We start from the raw sequence: 18689 nt of genomic DNA on the forward strand, positions 1-18689 counted from the left end.
GATTTGTAACGAGGTTTTTGTTTTTTTTCCCTTTGGAAGTTGGGTTTACAGAGTAGATGTATCAAGCACTAGAGGGCGATGATCTAACAGGGGGAAGTTTTCAAGACCAGGCTTTAAGTTCTAGGTGCTGCACGGGGAGGCTGTCCAGTTCACAGAGAGAGTCCGGTTTTCTCTCAGAACAGACAGGGCGGTGTCCGCACTCAGCCTGAGATGCTCGCTGTCAGGGCCTAGGAATCCGATGAACCCTGCATCACACCTGCAATGACGAGGAGTAAGGTTTGCTGAGAAGTGACTCTGTCAGGAGCTGTGCAGAGGAAGCACTTAGTCCCTACCACACCCTCCTGGTTCCAGGGAACTACTGGAACATTTCAGAACTGGAGTAAGATCAGCTTCTCAGACTCAAAGGGCTCACCAAATGCCAAGCGGGATATACGGTTTTAAAAGGCCTGCACGCGTCACTGTATCGAGTGAAATATCAGGAAACTTATGGATAAAGAGAAGCTCAGGAAATTTCCAGGAAGGAGAGACCAGCCTCTCTAAGAAGAAATGAAAATCACAGCCAGCTTGTCCTCAGCCTTGCTGAATCGAGGATGAAATAATGTTTTCCACAGTCTCTGGAAAAGTGATTCACGTTCACCGCTAAGACCTTCTGTGGTCTTCAGAAACAGAGTCATTGGGATAGTACATGTCTAAGCCAGAAGCGAACCCATGGGTGAGATGCCAGATTAAAAAGGCCTTTTTCCAGGTGGTCCAGTGGTTAAGACTCCACACATCCACTGCGGCGGGCGAGAGTTCAATCCCTGCTAGGGGAACTAAGATCATGCGCGGCAGCACAGCTAAAAAAGAGAGAGCAAAGAAACCAGAGCTCCCAGTAAAGTCTGGCAGCCACGGCCCCACCATGGGCCCACGGCCACGAGCACCCTCAGCAGGGGAGGCAGCCACTGCAGGGGGCTGGCCCGGGTGGGCCACTGGGCACCACCCTTGCCAGTATCACAGCCACAGTGGTCACAGAGGCCTGCATCCCCAGGGAGCTTCTGCCTCTGTGTCCTGGACCTCGGGCTCCTCAGAGGCCCGCTCCCTGCAGTGTTGGGGGCACAGAGTCTACTGTCTCGCCCACAGCCCGTCAAGTCCTGACGATGAGGACTCCAGCGAGGCCGTGGGGGGCGGCCCTGCCCCTGACCCCTTGGCATGGATTTGAGGTCAGGCAGCCTCTGCCCAGCCTGCCTACCCTGCCTCACTCCGTCCCTCACCCGGGCACCGCCCTTGTCCCCGGCCTTGTTTTCCAGGAATCTGGGTGAGGACTGTGCTCACCTCTCATCAGAACGCTCTGTCCCAGCGTGTGTTCACACTCTGAAAATGGTACCCAGGTGGCTGTACCCACTTAAGCTCCCACCAGAAATATAGGGCAGTTAATTTAGGATTGTCAGACTTGGTTTCTTCAGTAAACTTTTTTTTTCTTTTGAAGAATAACATGGTGCACAGATTTTAAACGTACAGCTTGAAGAATTTTAACAGATGCAAATACGCGTGTAACTGCAACCCAGACCAAGATGCAGGGCCCCTGAGTGTTGCCTTTTTAAAAGCTTACATAGGTGGAATTACAGTACACCGAGTCTTCTTACTCCGTGTCACGTCTGTAGATTTTATCCGTGCCTGTGTTTGTTCCATCTGGTCCTATGGCTTTTCATCGTGTGAATGTGCTAGAATGTACTTGATGGTTCTCTTACTGACTGCTGGGTTGTTGCCAGTTTTTAAAAATTCCACATGAGGCTGTTGGGGCTGTTCATGTGTTTAAAAAATTAATAGACTTTTCAGATGGATCGTGCAAGGGAGCCCTGGCCTTGGGCCTTTAGGCTTTTAGCTAGAAGGCCATCTCTGCATTTGTAGAAACAATCTCTGGGCAAACAGCCGAATTCCCTCCTCCTTTAAAAGCTTCCTAATGTGTGTGTTGAAACCAGCTCAGAAGCTGTGTCGGAGGTAGACTTTTGCTCTCCTTAGGGCTTCCTGCGAGCCCGAGCGCTGCTAGTTTGGGTCCAGCAGGCACTCGTAGAGACTGTTGGCCAGTTTCCGTAGGTCCCTCCTTGGCTGTGGATTTGACTGCCTGAGCTCAGTGGCACGGTGACCGATGAATGTGTTCAGCCACATCCAGGAAGACAGCTTACACCTCAGGCTTACACCTCACGGTGTCGAGTGGCTCCCAGGACCCAGGGTTCTGTGTTCTTCCTGGCGTTTCCCTGTGTTGCCAGCGGCTGCCAGGGCTCCTGCCATCACATCTGCATTCACGGCAGGAAGGAGGAGGAAGGAGCCGTGCTCCTCAGGAGTCCCCTTTTATCAGAAAACGAGCAGCTCTCCAGGGTCCTCCTCACAGACTTAACCTGTTTTTTTGACCCGATCTGTTCACAAAGTCATTTCAAGTTGCAAGGGAGCATGGGGAAGGGGGTGCTTGTGACCGGTGTTGGGTTGGCCAGCCACATACGACGAGCTCCTCTTACACACAGGACAGACCCTTTTCCTGAGCTGGGCAAGTTCTGTGTTGTAGCTCCTTCTGCCTTTATAATGTCTGGTGACACTTAGGAGGGCTTATTCCGCAGCCTGTCTGTCCTTAACCCGCTTGCTTCCCAGGAGGCCTGGAAGCGCTTTTCTTTGATGGGTGAGATGAGCTCGGTGATGGGAGCACCCCACTGTGCTCTCGTGTCAGTTCGGCTGTGTCCGAACCAGCGAGGCGGTGACACGTGGTCTCTGGACCTTCCTCAGCGCTGCTTCCTTCACACTCCTCTCCAGGGAATCCAGTTTCTAATAGAGAACGACCTGCTGCAGAGCTCCCCGGAGGATGTGGCCCAGTTCCTGTATAAAGGGGAAGGCCTGAATAAGACAGTCATCGGGGACTACCTGGGTGAAAGGTGAGTTCAAGGGGAGAGGGCCACCTGCCTGCCCAGGCCGACCCTCGCATCGGGGTCTGTCACGTGGGCTCCGGGGTTGCCCGTGCTCCCCAGGACCGAGCGAGCCCTGCAGAACCACATCCTCCCCTGTGTCCTTGTGAGCAGGGGCAGGGGCGGTCCTGGGGCCAGGTGGCGTCTACGCTCCTCTGGGGCCCTCTGCTCAGCCTGGGGATGGGGGCAGAACCCAGGAGGCCGCTGCTCGCCCCAGAAACCATCGTGACCTTCTTGGGACGTTTTGCACAGAAGCCTCGGCTCTCTCGGTCGTCGTCTTGCCCCCGTTAGTTGGGGGTATGAGGAAGACTTATGTTGCAAAAATGGCAACTGCCTGCACCTTGATAAACAAATCTAACATACTCCCTAGAAAATCCAAGCGAACTTCTTTGTAGAAGTTGACAAGCTCATCCCATAATTCATACAGAAATTCAAGGAACCCAGAATAGCCACAGCCGTCTTGGAAAAGAAGAACAAAGTTGGAAAACTTACACTTCCCAATTATAAAACAGACTAAAGCTCCACTAACGAAGACAGTCTGGTGTGCTGGTGTAAGAACAGACATATAGGTCATGGAACAGAGTTGAGAATCCAGAAATAGACCCTCACATAGACCATCAAACGAGATGCCAAGTCTGTTCGGTGGGGAAGATAGTCCTTTCAGAACATGGTGCTGAGACCACTGGATATCCACACGCAGAAAGATGGCACTGGATCTCTCACCAAAGACCTAGATATGAGCACTGAAACTATAAAACACTAAGAAGAAAACCTAGTAATAAATCTGTGACCTTGGATTAGGCCAGGGTTTCTTAGATATGACAGCAAAAGAGAAAAACAAAATCATTAAATTCCAAAACATAAGTTGCTTCGTAGGACATCATCAAGAAAGGGAGAAGACAACCCACAGAATAGGAAGAAATATTTGCAGGTCAGAAATCTGATCAGGACTTGTATCCGGTATATAAAGAGAATTCTTACAACTCGGTCATAAAAAGACAGTCGTCGATGGGCAAAGGGTCTGAGTAGACATTCATCCAGAGGATATACATACGCAGGCGTATGATAGGGGACTTGCCTGGTGGTCCAGTGCAGGGGATGCAGTTCAGTCCCTCCTTGGGGAACGAAGATCCCACGTGACGTGGGGCAGCTAAGCTTGTTCCTGCACACCGCAGCAAAGCGCCTGTGCAGCCAGAATAAACAGGCGTTACGACAAGGCCATAGGCACAGTGGCCAGTAAGCATATGGTGACGTGCTCAACATCATGAGTCATCCGGGAAATGCAAATCAGAACTAGCGAGGTAGCCGTTCACATCCACTAGGAATGGCTGTCATTAAAGAAGATCGTAAATGCTGGTGAGGATGTGGAGAAATTGGAACCCTCATATGTGGCTATAAAAAACAAGGGTGCTGCCATTTTGGAAACTCACTGGCAGTTCTTCCAAATAGTGACCTTACCGTGTGAGCCAGTAACTCTACTGGTATTCTACTAAACTCTACTCGGTTTAGTTTTTAAAAGCTAGTTATTAATGGAGGCAGCACTTCCAAACCATCTTCCTCTCTGAGCCCAGGACCTTGCTTTTTAGCTCGTGACCCTGGATGAGCCGTTTCCTGGCTCTGAGCCTCAGAATCCCTCCTGGGAGGCGGGAACAGGACTAGCGCCTGCTTCGTGGTGGCTCTGAGGTTGAGACTCTGCACCACACACCTGGGTGGGTGCCTTAGTGCTCAGCACAGGGGACTCTCAACCTTGGCAGTCGGGCTCGTATTTGGGGTCTTTCCCTGACTCGTACTGATTGTGAAGTAAACTCCACATCCTACTGGGTCGTCTCCCTTGAGCTAAGCTTGAAAACAAACGCACCATGAAAAAGAACTTGTCTTTTAATCATATGACATTAAATCTCTTGAACACTTGCTTTCAGTTCAGTTGCTCAGTCGTGTCTGACTCTTTGCGACCCCATGAACCGCAGCACGCCAGGCCTCCCTGTCCATCCCCAACTCCCGGAGTTCACCCAAACTCATGTCCATCAAGTCGGTGATGCCACGCAACCATCTCATCCTCTGTTGTCCCCTTCTTCTCCTGCCTTCAATGTTTCCCAGCATCAGGGTCTTTTCTAATGAGTCAGCTCGCCACATAAGGTGGCCAAAGTATTGGAGTTCCAGCTTCAACATCAGTCCCTCCAATGAACACCCAGGACTGATCTCCTTTAGGATGGACTGGTTGGATCTCCTTGCAGTCAAGAGTCTTCTCCAACACCACAGTTGAAAAGCATCAATTCTTTGGCACTCAGCTTTCTTTATAGTCCAACTCTCACATCTGTATATGACCACTGGAAAAACCATAGCCTTGACTAGACGGATAATGTCTCTGCTTTTTAATATGCTGTCTAGGTTGGTCATAATTTTCACTTGCTTTAGGAAATGTCTAATAAAAGGACTGAAATGACATGCAGTGAGGCTGTAAAGTCCATTTTCTTTCCTAGGGATGAATTTAACATTAAAGTTCTTCAGGCTTTTGTGGAACTCCACGAGTTTGCTGATCTCAACCTCGTACAAGCCTTAAGGTGAGCATTCATCCCCTGCGTGTGAAGGGAGGCTGGTTGGGCGAGTGGCTGGGCGGTGACCCTGTGGGTAACTCCAGCCACCAGAGAGAGAAACGGGGTTGGGGGGAGGCGGGGACGACAGGGACGGGCCTCTCCTGCCTCCTTGTGGCCCAGGTTCTGGCTCGGCTCCCTGTCGCTTTGCCTTCTGTCTCTTTGCCTTGTCTTTGGCAGTTGTGGGTGCCTCCGCCTTCCCACTTCTGGGTGCAGTCTCAGTGCCGCTAGGCCTGGGCCCACTTGACGCCACATTTGGCTTTGCCCACTAACCACGTGGAGGCCTAGCGTGTGCCGAGGAGGGTGTGGGTTTTGTGCCCAGGGAGGCCGCCCTGGCCCGTGTTCCCAGCCTCGTTGGTAGGTGCTGGTCTCAGCCCGTCTCCTCTGCCGCAGCACCTCCCCCCAACTCCCCCCGCTTTCCTGGTGACTGCTCCCCCAGCTGTGGACTGAGGTGGCCGCTGCCTTGCTGTGGGCTCAGCCCCTGGCCTTGGCTGAAGGCCGCGCTTGTGGGTCCAGTTTTAAATTAAGCGTTTTGAAGACGGTGTCTTGGGGAGGGGCAGGCCTGGAGAGCCTGGGGTGCGCCCACAAGGACCCTGTTCTCTTCATCAGCCGTGGGGGCTCCCGCAGGTGGGCAGGGAGCGCAGACAGCGGGCGCACCTCGGTGTCCAGGGGGTCAGTGCGCTTTGGCCGCCCGGACAGGGCCTCTGCTCTCGGAGATGCCCACCCACCCCCCTGTTCTCGCCCCTGCAGGCAGTTCCTCTGGAGCTTCAGGCTGCCGGGCGAGGCGCAGAAGATCGACCGCATGATGGAGGCCTTCGCTGCTCGCTACTGCCTGTGCAACCCCGGTGTCTTCCAGTCCACGGGTGAGTGTGCGCGGCGGGTGGGTGACGCGCGGGGGCGCCCGGGCTGGGCCTGTGCTGATGGCCCGCGGCGCTGACCACCCCCAGACACGTGCTACGTGCTGTCCTTCGCCATCATCATGCTCAACACCAGCCTCCACAACCACAACGTGCGCGACAAGCCCACGGCCGAGCGCTTCGTCACCATGAATCGCGGCATCAACGAGGGCGGGGACCTCCCCGAGGAGCTGCTGCGGGTGAGCCGCCCCGCCATGCTCCTCTCCTCCCCATGCGCCCTCCTCCCCATGCGCCCCTCCTCCCCGTGCGCCCCTCCTCCCCGTGCGCCCCTCCTCCCCGTGCGCCCCTCCTCCCCGTGCGCCCCTCCTCCCCGTGCGCCCCTCCTCCCCGTGCGCCCCTCCTCCCCGTGCCCCCCTCCTCCCCGTGCGCCCCTCCTCCCCGTGCGCCCCTCCTCCCCGTTCCCCCCTCCTCCCCGTGCGCCCCTCCTCCCCGTGCCCCCGTCCTCCCCGTGCCCCCCTCCTCCCCGTGCGCCCCTCCTCCCCGTGCGCCCCTCCTCCCCGTGCTCCCCTCCTCCCCGTGCCCCCCTCCTCCCCGTGCGCCCCTCCTCCCCGTGCGCCCCTCCTCCCCGTGCCCCCCTCCTCCCCGTGCCCCCGTCCTCCCCGTGCCCCCCTCCCCGTGTACCCCTATGTCCCCCGTCCCCTCCCCAGGTAGCCGCCCCCCTCCCCCCGCCCCGTGTTCCTCTTCACCGGTCCGTGTCGTCCTCGTCCCGTCCCCACCTCTGGGCTCAGGAGCATCAGGCCCTGCCCTTGCGCCCAAGTCGACGGCCTTTAGAGGGGCCCTGGGCACGCCCTGGGGGGCTTCGCGGGGCGGCTTGTGGCGCTTGGCCTGAGCCCCGGCCGCCTTCCCTGCGCAGAACCTGTACGAGAGCATCAAGAATGAACCGTTCAAGATCCCCGAGGACGATGGCAACGACCTGACGCACACGTTCTTCAACCCCGACCGGGAGGGCTGGCTCCTGAAGCTGGGTGAGCGGCGGCGCCGGGGGCGGGACCCCGCCGTGGCCCCTCTGCCTGCGCCCGCGCCGCAGCCCCCGCGGCGCCCGGAGCGCCTCCCCGCGCGGCCGGAGGCGTCGGCTCCCAGAGGTCCCCGCACAGCGCCCCCTAGCGGCTAGGCGCGCCCGCGCGGGGTCTGCTCCGGCGGCAGCGCCGCCCCCGGGCGCCCGCCGCCTCTCTTGGTTCGGTGTGGCTGACTTTCGATGCGTGGTTTAAATGTGCCTTCTTGTTGTTTTCCTTCTGCCTGTGGCTCCCACCTTTCTGTTCTGTGACGGGCTGTCCCTGCTTGTCCTGCGTTAGGAGGTACGTACCCAGCGGCTTCCTGCCCCTTGCCAGCTGCTCTCTCCTCTCCTCTCCTCTCTGTCGGTTCGTGTGAAGCTCCGACTTGCTTGCCATCCATCTGGCCCTCGTGGCTTCAGACGTGCCGGGCTCACTTCATCCTCCACGCAGGGCAAGGTGCCGCGGCCGCGTCGCCCCTCCGCGGCTGGGCGAGGAGTGAGGGACCGAGGCGCGTGGAGATGCCGGGCGGAGACAAGCTCGCCCCTCCGCGTCCTTGGGCCCGAGCGCATCGCCCGCCGCCCAGCCCGCTAACCAGGCAGTGCGTGTTTGCACCACCTGTGCAGAGTCCAGGCGCGTGTGTTAGAACGCGGGTGCTCTCGTCTGACCTCGGAAGCTAAGCAGGGCCAGGCCTGGTTAGTATTTGGATGGGAGAAGCGTGTTAAGAATCTCTTGACTATTGACAAACAAGCAGAAGCGCATTTATATATACTGGGCCATCTTAGGGATCCATAGGGAGTTATCATTCTGGTGGGGGTTGAGATTCCTCCTTCTGGTAACATTAGAGCCTGTGAAATGAGCCAGATGAGGCAGGCACTCTGCAGACAGTGTCAGACACCAGGGCTTACAGGAATGCTGGTGTTTTGAGTCTAACCCAGAGAGGACGAACATGGGCCTGGTGGCAGTGTGGCCGGCGTCAGGGTGTGTAGCGCGGGGCGGCTGTCCTGATTGGGGATCTAGCTCTGACCTTTTCTGGCTGTGCCAGGGTTCGGAAGACTTCTGGATCTTGGCCTAAAAAGCCAGAACCGTAGCAATGGCCGTGAGTAATGCCCGAGTGACCTTCCAGACACACCTGGCTTTGAGATCCCTTCCAGCCTGTGGGGCTGGGATGAGGGCATGAGGAAGGTGCCCAGAAGAGCAGCAGCTGCACTTGGGCCCTTCCTGTTCTCTGTTGCCAGCAAGTGCCCCCCCAGGATGGTGACAGCACAGGCCTGCCTGGCAGCCAGGGCGCCCCCAGTGCCAGCTGGGTGACTCTAAAGACTGAACTAGATGTCTGACACCAGGGCTTGTGTTCCATCCTGTCATCTGGTCGAGCAGATAACCGGACCACAGCGTTGCGGCAGAGCACCAACAGGCACAGGGCCGGCTGGTGCCCAGGGGTGTCCCAGGGTCCCGGGGCCTGCTACTCCCCCGTTCCCGCAGCCCCCGCTGTGTCCTCAGACCTAAGACTGAGGGCCACAGAGCTGGTGATGGCACAGGTCGCACCTGTAGCCCAGAGCCTCAGCCCCTGGGGCTGTTCTGCTCTCAGAGCTGTTAGCATCCCCGGGGTGTCCAGCACACGGCCAGCCAGTCAGCGCGCCAGACTCCTGCCTACGGTTCTGACCCCGCGAAGGGTCCCTGGGTGTCGGTCCCCTAGGGACCCAGGAGGCGGGTGCTGAGGCCGTGTTAGGCTGGGCCCGGGTGCACACCTGTACTTAGTGAGGACACAGCCCTGGGCTCCTGAACAGCCTACACACACAGGCAGAGAAGCCAGCACTGTGGCCATGCATGTGCTAAGTTAGGAACCGGAGGTCCTAGCGTGACCTTGCTTGGGGGTTGGTTGTCGTAAGTTAATCTTAGAGGAGACCGTGCTTTCAGGAGGCCAGGGTGCCCCGCCAGAGCAGAGAGCCTGGTGGTGGTGCTTAATGATGGTCCTGTAAATACTGTGTAGTCACTGTGTTTTGAGAGTGAGTCAGATGTGTTAACACAGGAGTGTGGTTGGCACAGAGCTGGCGTCGAGAACAGGCTTGCGTGGTATGCACGAGAGCCTGTGTCTGCTAACAACCATGCAGGCAGCAGGCGTTTACAAAGAGAAAAGGGCTGCTTCTATCCATTCTAGTCAGGAGCAGCCAGGCTCCTTCCTGCAGGGGTGTGTATGTGTGTGTGTCCCCTTGTCCTGAAGCCCAGCCACAAACACATGCTTGAGCAGAGCTGGTCCGTCTCCCGCAGCAAAACCTGCTGGAGCTCAGAGACCAAGAGTGTCACCGCCACCACCCTGAAAGGGGGCTTGGGGCTGGGCCAGGCTCAGGGGTCCACCTGACCACACACCTCTGTCTCAATGCCCACTGCCCCCCGCGCAAGAGGCTCCCCTGGTCGCAAGACCTGGACCAGGGCTTGGGCTCCTCCAGACGTGCCGCTGAAGTTGGGTGTAGCAGGGCAGGAGTCTAGGTGCAGAAGAGTCAGAGGCCTTCCAGGAGAACAGAGAGCCCTGCCCATGGTTCGAGACACACCTCGAGGGAATGGAGGCCTTGGGGGTTGGAGGCATGAAGGGGCCTCAGGGTCTGAGGGCCCCCAAGGACAGTGGAATTTGGACAGATGTTTCTGACGGGGATGGAAAGTGAGATTAGGGGAGCGGGGGAATCTGGGGACCCTCTTCACAGCATGACTGAGGCTGCCGCCCCACATACCTGCCCTGCCTGCCCAGCAGCATGTGGCCATCATGAGGACAGACGTCTCGTCAGTGACCCAAGGGTGAGGGTCCCAGTCTCCGAGGACCCCTCAGTGGCACTGAAACCGCAGGCGGGGCTCCCTCCCTGCAGCCAGGTGTCCGAGTGTCTCCTACCCCCAGGTCTCCCCAAATGTCAGCCCCTGTGCCTTGATTTCCGGACAGCCTTCATGTCCCCGTCTTGGCTCCTCAATCTCAGGGACCAGGTCCGTGACCCTCAGCCACAAGGGTCTCACCTGTCTGCACCCGGGGAAGCAGGGGGCGGGGCAGCCGCTGCTCACCTCGTGCCAGTGGATCGCAGCCATCTGTCGCCAGGCGCATGTTCTCTCTTTCAACTTTTGTTCTTAAACTTCATGTCGGAAGCAGAGACTAGAAATAGAAGTGGAAGCCAGTGGGTTTCTACTGAATATTTGAGAGTAAAAGATTTTCTCTTCTGTAGTTTAAGGAGAGTAGGTGCAGATGAACTCTGTGTGTGTGTGTGTGTGTGTGTATGCATGCATGTGTGTCCCAGATCTTATTAAGAGATTAATTCAATCTAATAATTCCCTGGGCCGAGGCCATAATCGATTTTGATGGATCCCAGGGCCGCCCCAAGTCCTCAGTAATGCGATGACGGCCCTGACGTAACGGGATTAAGTCCTGGACAGACCGGCAGCGGCGCTGACTTCATCCTGTTGTCATTTCCATGTGGGGAAATTAAGGCCATTCATCACGACTAACTCTTCCAGGAAGCAGACTTGGGGAACACTCGGGTCATCTGGGTGCCCGGCAGGCGGGCGGGGGTGCATGTGGGCCCCCCGGCAGCCACAGGCGGGCTAGGCCGCGCACTGTGGCCAGGACATGGGGCAGAATGTGAAACGTTTTCACGAAAGAGGAAGTGTAAAACCCAGCTCAGCCCCAGTGGCATTTCTGAAAAGCACAGTAGCTCATGTAGGGCTTGCTCTGCCCAGACTCACGGGGTCCCTCTGCTCTTAGGGGGGCGCGTGAAGACCTGGAAGCGGCGCTGGTTCATCCTCACCGACAACTGCCTCTATTACTTTGAATACACGACGGTAAGCGCAGGGCTGGGGGTCCTCCAGGTCGCGGGACCCTCGGCGGGTGTGGGGGAGGCTGGCTGAGCGCTTTGTCCCGCAGGATAAGGAGCCCCGGGGGATCATCCCGCTGGAGAACCTGAGCATCAGGGAGGTGGAGGACCCACGGAAACCCGTAAGCTGGCTTCCCTGCCACCCGTCCTTCCCTCCCGCTCCCCCAGCGCCTGGTGACAGCCCTATCTGTCTCCACCAGAACTGTTTCGAGCTGTACAACCCCAGCCACAAAGGGCAGGTCATCAAAGCCTGTAAGACAGAGGCGGACGGCCGGGTAGTGGAGGGCAACCACGTGGTATACCGCATCTCGGCGCCCAGCCCGGAGGAGAAGGAGGAGTGGATGAAGTCCATCAGGTGCGCCCGGGCCCACCGGGGCGGGGCCTGGGCTGTGGGGCGTGTCAGGGGGCGGGCTTTGTGCGCTTGGTAAGCCAGGAGGGGCGGACTCTAGTCTGTGGGCGTGTCGGGCCGGGTAAGGCCCGAGCTGGGGCTGTCAGAGGGGCGGGGCCTGCGTGGTGGGTGGGGCTGTTGTGCCAGAGGGGCGGGGCCTGGGGCGAGGGGCGCTCTTGACGGGGCCTTGTGTGTAGGACTGCCCCTCCCATCCTAACCCAGTTTTTTTAACCCTCTCTCCCAGAGCGAGTATCAGCAGGGATCCTTTCTATGACATGTTGGCCACGAGGAAAAGGAGGATTGCCAATAAGAAATAGAGCTTTCCTGGTCTGAGCAGCAGGTAAAAGTAAACTGAAACCCCACAGCAGAGTGACTGGGGGCTCCCCGCGACACCCTGGACCACCCCGACGGCCTGCCCTGTCTCTGCCGGGACAGCAGCCCCTGCTGATCTCAAGAGGCCTCACGTCACCCCTTCCCCCCGCCGCCCTCCCGGCTCCGAGGACATCCTTCTCGAAGTCCCGGCCTGCAGCTGTGCCTGGTGGTCCAGCCTTGAATATCCGCGGGCAGACAAGGGGCCCCACGTGCTCCTTGGTGGCAGTGGCGGTGTTGGCCGTTCTGGAAGCCGCTGTTTTGTGTCATAACAGGAAAGGAAAAGCTACCACTTTTTTATTGAGTTTTTTTCTCAGATATATAGGATTATAGCTTTTATACGCCTTTTTATATTCTGAAATTATAATGAAAGATACTTTCTAACAGTAGTATTTTTAGAATGGCAGCTATAAATTTAACTTCTGGACACACGTATATACTGTGCACTGAGAACAAGTTACATATACACACATATGCAGCAACTGGGGAGTTGGGTGCCGTGCTCAAGGGGAACCCGAGGGCGCCCCCTGGTGGAGGGAGACGCCCGTGTCCTTGAGGACACGCACTGGGCAGGGTAGGGTTCCAGGGGTCCAGTCTTGTGAGTCATCCAGCTCAGTCTTCGTGGCCCCACAGATAACTTTTCTAAAGACACAAATCATAAATTTTGGTTTGGGGTGTTTATCCTGTAACTGCTGAATCCCAGGACGGACAGTGTATGTATTGAACCACATGAAACTGCTCACATTTGACCCGTTTCTGATACCCACAAACAGCAGTGTCACGTGGTCCAACCAGACACATGGTTCAGGCCAGCTGCGACCCCTGTCTTCACTACTTAAGGCCTGTTGGCCAAACGAATACTTATAATGATCAGATATGTTAATGTAATGTGTAGACATATAAGGAACAAGAGATAATCTTCCGCTGTGTTTTGAGAGATTTGATCTGTTACAGGAAGGGGAAGAGCAGGCTGGGGAATGAAGGTGTATAGCACTTAGGCTTTTTTGTAAATAGTTTAAAACCCCAAATATGCACTGGTGGTCAGACTGGAGAAGATTCCTGACCAGGAGGTTGTCAGGTGCCGCTGGCTGAAGGAGAGGTGCTCAAGCGTGCAGTGAGGAGCTGGGCCCACCATGCCACAGAGATGGCCCAAGGGTGCACAGGTGGGGCATTCAGGGCCGGGCCAGTGACATGCCTTTTAAGTTTCATTTCCACCACCAGGACCCCCGCACATTATATGTAGGACCCCCTCGCCCACATGGGCTGTTTCGGTGGAGGGTCCCTTCCCTGGGGGACCTCTTTCCCTGCCCTACTGCGAAGACACCCACCTTGTTCAGTCTGTACGCCTGAGAGGTCATCACCTCTCCTGTGCAAAGGCCAAGTTCAAGAAAGACCACCTCAGCCTATGCATGGAGAGGTGAAACAGAGAAAACGTTTCCTGGGAGTTGCCTCGATGCTGAGACGGAATGGCTGTTGGCTCCCAGCCTCGTGCAGCTTAAAGTCACACTAGACTGCAAAGGGGGCCACGCCCAGGACCCTCCACCAGGCATCAAACTGACTGTTCTGGTTCATTCCCAAGCATTTAGGCTTTGCTACTGTACCGATACCTCAGATTCAAACCTCTAGTTCTGAGAAAGGCAAGTCAGCATTCCTGAAAACGCCTGACTGGCATATATGCAACTCTGGCCCCAGTCTTCCATGAAGAGACGCTGCCCAGACCACCCGACCAAACACTGCTGACAACAACCGGCAGCGCCCTCCCCTCGGGCCAGCCACGCTCCTGGGCTGCCTGGGGTGCCAGCTCCATCAGTATTACGCGTGGGACAACCGATCTCTCTCTCCTTTGTTTGATCCAGGTAGGACCCTGGGGATCAGAACTTTGTCTTTTGGGTTTGCATCAGGGTGGGGTTGAGAGAAGTGAGCAGGAAACTTCTGTAAGAAATTTTCTCTGACCACTTGTGAAGGAGCCTCACCGGACGGCTGTTTGCCTGGGATGATGCAGAAGGCCGTGGTGCTCAGGATCTGTCCCTTGCCCTAGAAGTGTTACATGAAGTCATGGAATTCCAGGTTTTGTTCTGACAGTATTAACCTGACAGGCTTAAGGTCTTCCCCCACTAAGCCCTCAGATGGCCTGGTCCAGAAGCCCCGCTGGGTCAGGGCTGTGCGGGGACAGGTTGTGGCTGGCGGGCCTGGTTACCTGGATCTCAGTGTGATCCTGTTCGCCCCCCTGCCACCCTCCCGTCTGCACTCAGTGCTTGAATTACTCGCCTTGTCCCAACTCTGGCCAAAGAGCTTCCCTCCAGCGACAGAGGGCTGGAGGCAGGGAAGGTCTGCTGGGTGGGAGGCATGGCTTCCACAGCCCCACTCGCCCCCATTGACATGGGGGGTTTAAGTGGACAACCCTGGGCCCACACAGGCAGGTGTCCTCAGGATCACAGCATCCTTGAGCAGTTTAACGTGGTACCAAACAAAGTCCAAATAGGAGCTATGTATAGATGAAGCAGCATTTAATGCTGCATATAAAGCAATGCATATTTTTCAAGCTAAAATGCATATATCTACATAGATGTGCTTTGCTGAGAAGTTAGGTCTGTTGTAGACCAGAAACCACACATTGTGATTTCTCGTTTTATTTTTTCTTAGAAAACATTTCTATTTACGGTAAATAGTTAATATGTAAATAATGTACATATATGTTGACTTCTGGAGTGTTTGTTACAATGTATATACTCCTACAATGTGCATGAAGAAATATCCTTTATCTATTGATAATTTTGTTGTAAAGTGAATGGTAAGCCTGGAGAGTGTATGGCTGTCAAATGACAAATACTGTGTTCATTAAATAAAAACACATTGTTAAAATAAGATTGCTCACAGCTGGGTTCTTTAAAACGGGGGGATTGTTGGGTGAAGCAGCCCACGCTGGACTCTCTCTCACCAGCGGGGCTGAGAGCCCATGGCTGGAGCTTTAGAAGTTTTTAAGAAAGTAAATGCAGAGAAAGAAGTCGGTGAGAAGTGTCTGCAAGCACATGCGGAAACAGCAGTAAAAAAATAAGACACAAAAGGTTTAATTTGCTGCCATTTATATACTATATAAATTTTACATGCTGTATATTTACAGTGGGGCAAGTGCTTTTTTAATCTTTAAAAAAACAAAGATCAAACTTTAGACATCTCTGAACAACACAAACTGTATAAACCATACAGATTATTCAGATACAAACTGTATTAAATACAGTTTTCCCCACTCCGTCTCCTGATGCAGGACCAGTGAATTATAAGTGTATCACAGTTTGATAGCATATCCATATTAAAAATAAAATCACAGTATGATTTTGTCTGTAACTAGAAACTTTAAGGGACCAAGCTGACAACTCAGACTCCAATATCATAGTCAAGACGAGACACTGTATAAAAAAGTGTTATGTAATAAAAACATACTGTAGGCCTTACAAATAATGTTTGGATTATACATTCATAATGTAAATACTCATCATAACTGGTAAATTGATTTGAATAGTTCCACAAAGTTCAAAAACAGAACTTGTCTATAAAATACATCTTCAAATCTTGAATACAACTAAAATATGAAGCAAATTAGTTTCTAGTATCAGACATTACAGAAAACAGGCTGCTCTCAAAAGTCTGGTCGAGAGCTTGTGAATCTTTAAATACGTCTTTAAATTAAATATACACGCTGTCAGTTTGTACTTTTAATAATCCCACGGTTTCCCGGTTGGCCTTGCACCGGATGTCTACCTTGGAGGAGCATTGCATGGAATACGAGTGGTCAACCTGAGTCTGTGATTAAGCAGCATTTGAGATGTTCTAGTCCAGGGCGTTATTTTCAATGTGATTTATATACACAGTATTTTACAATGGTCAGCAGTTGTAGAAAGTGTTCATCCGTTTGGAATAAGGGTAATTAAGAAAAGGTAAAAACTAAAAAAAAAAGTCCTCCATGGTAAAATCTGTACAGTATTTACTAAAGAAGCACCACGCAGATTTGAACAAAGTTATTTTCTCTATTTATAATTTAAGCTGGGTTGGGGATGGCTTCTGTTGAACACGGTGAATCTGAAAGACAAGAGGCAGCCGCGTCAGTGGTCCAGAGGCAGGAAGTGGAACCCAGGGCCTGGTGAGCCCAGGTGGGCTGTCTCTTCCATTCCCGTCCTCCCGCCCCTTTGCAGGTGCCCCAGGTCTCTAGGAAAGCCCCCTGGCCTCCCTGCAGGCAGTAGCTGGGAGGCCAGCGGGGAGAGCGCCCTCTGCTGGGCACTCGGAGCCGCAGCCCTAGGAAGAAAGTCTGCGAATTCCTTAACGGGCCTCAGGGCTTTCCCCTTGAGGACTCGCTAAGTGTTCACTGACCGCACGGTGGTCCTCTGTAGACAGTTCACTCAAGCCTCACCTCGCTGAGAAGTCACACATTTGGACGAAAGTCCCTCCCCATTCCCCATGACCACTCCCCACCCCCACCCCCACCGGGGCCACTGAGCACCAGGCCTGGAGATGAGGCTAGAGGCTTTGATTTGCTGTAAAAAAGCACCCAAACCTCATTCAGATCAAGCCAAGCCCTTACTGTCTGAAACAAGTGCAGGGTGGGGAGGAGCGGGGCACCCAAAGCTCAAGGACAGGGGTCTTGGGAAGGGCCCCCTCCCTCAGGCCCTCAGGTAGGGCTGTGTGAAGAAATGACTTCTCCATCTTTCAAATGACTTAAGCTTCTGACCTGCCCTCGTTTTCTACAGCGAGGGAGAACGTGTCTAAGGGCCTGAACCTCACCCCCCTCAAGGGCTGACTCCCCACCTGCTCCCCTGCAGCCCCAAGCTCCCTCCTCAGGCCCCTCAGCGGCTCCACAGACGGTCAGGACAAACATGCAGAGAGGAAAAGAGCTCACCATAACTAGTGAAGTTTTTGTTTTGAGGCCAAGTTTTCAATCACCTAGAAAGCAAAGGTTAGGAAACATTTTAATAATGTTTTTGCAAAAATTTTAGTGCCTGTGCTCTGTGCGTATCACATCATTAACTTAGAAGCAGTTCTCAAACAGGTTTGTTGCCTGAAGTCAGTCCTACACGAGCTGTGCTTCCAAGGGTTTCACTGAAAACGCTTTTACATGGTGACTTGAGGGCCACGTCCCCGTGGGAACAGCCCAATCTGATCCCAGCAAACCATTCAGCATTTCACGTTGGGTCAAAGACCTCCAGAGCTTGATGATGCCACAGAACAGGAGTCTGGAGGAAAGGAGAGTGGTCAAGGCGCCAGCACAGGCAGGCAGGCAGGCAAAGAGGTCCGTCCTCTGAAAGCTGACAGCGGTGCTGAGCCTGGGCCCTCGGGGGTGGCCCTTGCCAGGAGGTCAGGACAGTATGGGCGTCCAAGCGTCATCAGATGCCATCAGATCGAAGACAGGAAAGGGTCCCCCCGCCTGCAGCCCCTGGAGACCTGCATGTGGGCCACCACATGTCCACTACTGGGCTTCGCGTGCCACCTACTGTCCCCTGAGCCAGCTCTGTGGGTGAGCCACGCCCATGGTGGGCTGGCGGCCTCTGGCTGTGTTCCTCACCACAGACCTGCAGCCTGAAGGGGAAGATTCAGGCAGAATTCCCGAGGACCTGCCCGGACCACTTCACCCCACGCAGTCAGAAGGGACTCATCTCACCCAGCCCCCGCCCCAAACTGCGGAAATGTTTGTGGAAACCAAGGTGGAAATGCACACTGTTGCCATCTTAACAAACAGAGCAAAGGACACATAGCTTCCCTTTCCTAACGGCCCCACGAGTCTTCTCATTTGCTCCAAGCATCCCCGGCATCCACCCCTCCCCAAACACCCCACCTCTCATGATCTCTGCTTCTCCCAAACGCCAGTGCGCTGTGCGGCCATCTGTCCCTCTTCCACCAACCATCACGTGACTGTGGGCCATTGGAGGGGGTCCTCCCCGAACCAGCATGACTCCTCCCTGGGTCCAGGACACGGTAGAGAACCCATGGCCTCTGGGGCTCCCAGACGGCAGGCAGGGTCACAAGGGGGCACCTCGGGGGTCGGGGTGGGTGGGGGGTACGCATGGAAGGCCCAGGCCGGGCTCCGCCAGCTCCGCAGGGCCACGGACGGGGCCTGGGCTGCAGCGCAGCTTTACTGACACATCAATTTCACAAAATTTTCATGTGAAATGAAAGTCTTCTTTGGACTCTTCCAACCATTTAAAGGAGAAGGCAATGGCACCCCACTCCAGTACTCTTGACTGGAAAATCCCATGGGCAGAGGAGCCTGGTGGGCTGCAGTCCATGGTGTCGTGAAATGTCGGACACGACTGAGCGACTTCACTTTCACTTTTCACTTCCACGCATTGGAGAAGGAAATGGCAACCCACTCCAGTGTTCTTGTCTGGAGAATCCCAGGGACGGCGGAGCCTGGTGGGCGGCCGTCTATGGGGTCGCACAGAGTCGGACACGACTGAAGTGACTTAGCAGCAGCAGCAACCATTTAAAAACGTCCAATCCTTCCCAACCGGCAGGCCACGTGAAAGCGGCGCCCCGCCCTCGGCCCGGCCCCCTGCAAGGCTCAGCACTCCTTCTAGGGTCGAAGGTCAGGGGAACACCTGAGAAAGCCAGAAGGGCTGCCTCCAGAGCGGTCAGAGCAGGAGAGACTAGGAAGTTACAAGTGGGCCA

At 55.1% G+C, this 18689-nt stretch overlaps 2 protein-coding genes across 8 annotated transcripts in view; one reads left to right on the plus strand and one right to left on the minus strand.

Moving 5' to 3' along the window:
* Positions 1 to 14897, plus strand: part of CYTH3 (cytohesin 3) — a 68424-nt gene extending 53527 nt beyond the window's left edge. For all 5 annotated transcript variants that reach the window (XM_086373919.1, XM_086373920.1, XM_086373921.1 and 2 more), the window contains exons 5-13: positions 2782 to 2900; positions 5411 to 5491; positions 6272 to 6384; positions 6469 to 6617; positions 7292 to 7403; positions 11167 to 11243; positions 11326 to 11397; positions 11476 to 11630; positions 11908 to 14897. In XM_086373919.1, coding sequence (XP_086230045.1) covers positions 2782 to 2900; positions 5411 to 5491; positions 6272 to 6384; positions 6469 to 6617; positions 7292 to 7403; positions 11167 to 11243; positions 11326 to 11397; positions 11476 to 11630; positions 11908 to 11980 — 951 coding nt within the window. In that variant the 3' untranslated portion in view covers positions 11981 to 14897. The remainder of the gene's footprint in view (positions 1 to 2781; positions 2901 to 5410; positions 5492 to 6271; positions 6385 to 6468; positions 6618 to 7291; positions 7404 to 11166; positions 11244 to 11325; positions 11398 to 11475; positions 11631 to 11907) is intronic.
* Positions 14898 to 15098: 201 nt separating this feature from the next.
* Positions 15099 to 18689, minus strand: part of USP42 (ubiquitin specific peptidase 42) — a 44255-nt gene continuing 40664 nt past the window's right edge. For all 3 annotated transcript variants that reach the window (XM_086373859.1, XM_086373858.1, XM_086373860.1), the window contains exons 17-18: positions 16924 to 16967; positions 15099 to 16109 (exon numbers count right to left, since the gene is read on the minus strand). In XM_086373859.1, the coding sequence (XP_086229985.1) occupies positions 16960 to 16967 (8 nt within the window). In that variant the 3' untranslated portion in view covers positions 15099 to 16109; positions 16924 to 16959. The remainder of the gene's footprint in view (positions 16110 to 16923; positions 16968 to 18689) is intronic.

Source organism: Bos grunniens, chromosome 25 (assembly GCF_055505025.1).
Source record: "Bos grunniens cultivar Pamir isolate PY7600 chromosome 25, Bosgru_T2T1.0, whole genome shotgun sequence".
NCBI classification, from domain to species: domain Eukaryota; kingdom Metazoa; phylum Chordata; class Mammalia; order Artiodactyla; family Bovidae; genus Bos; species Bos grunniens.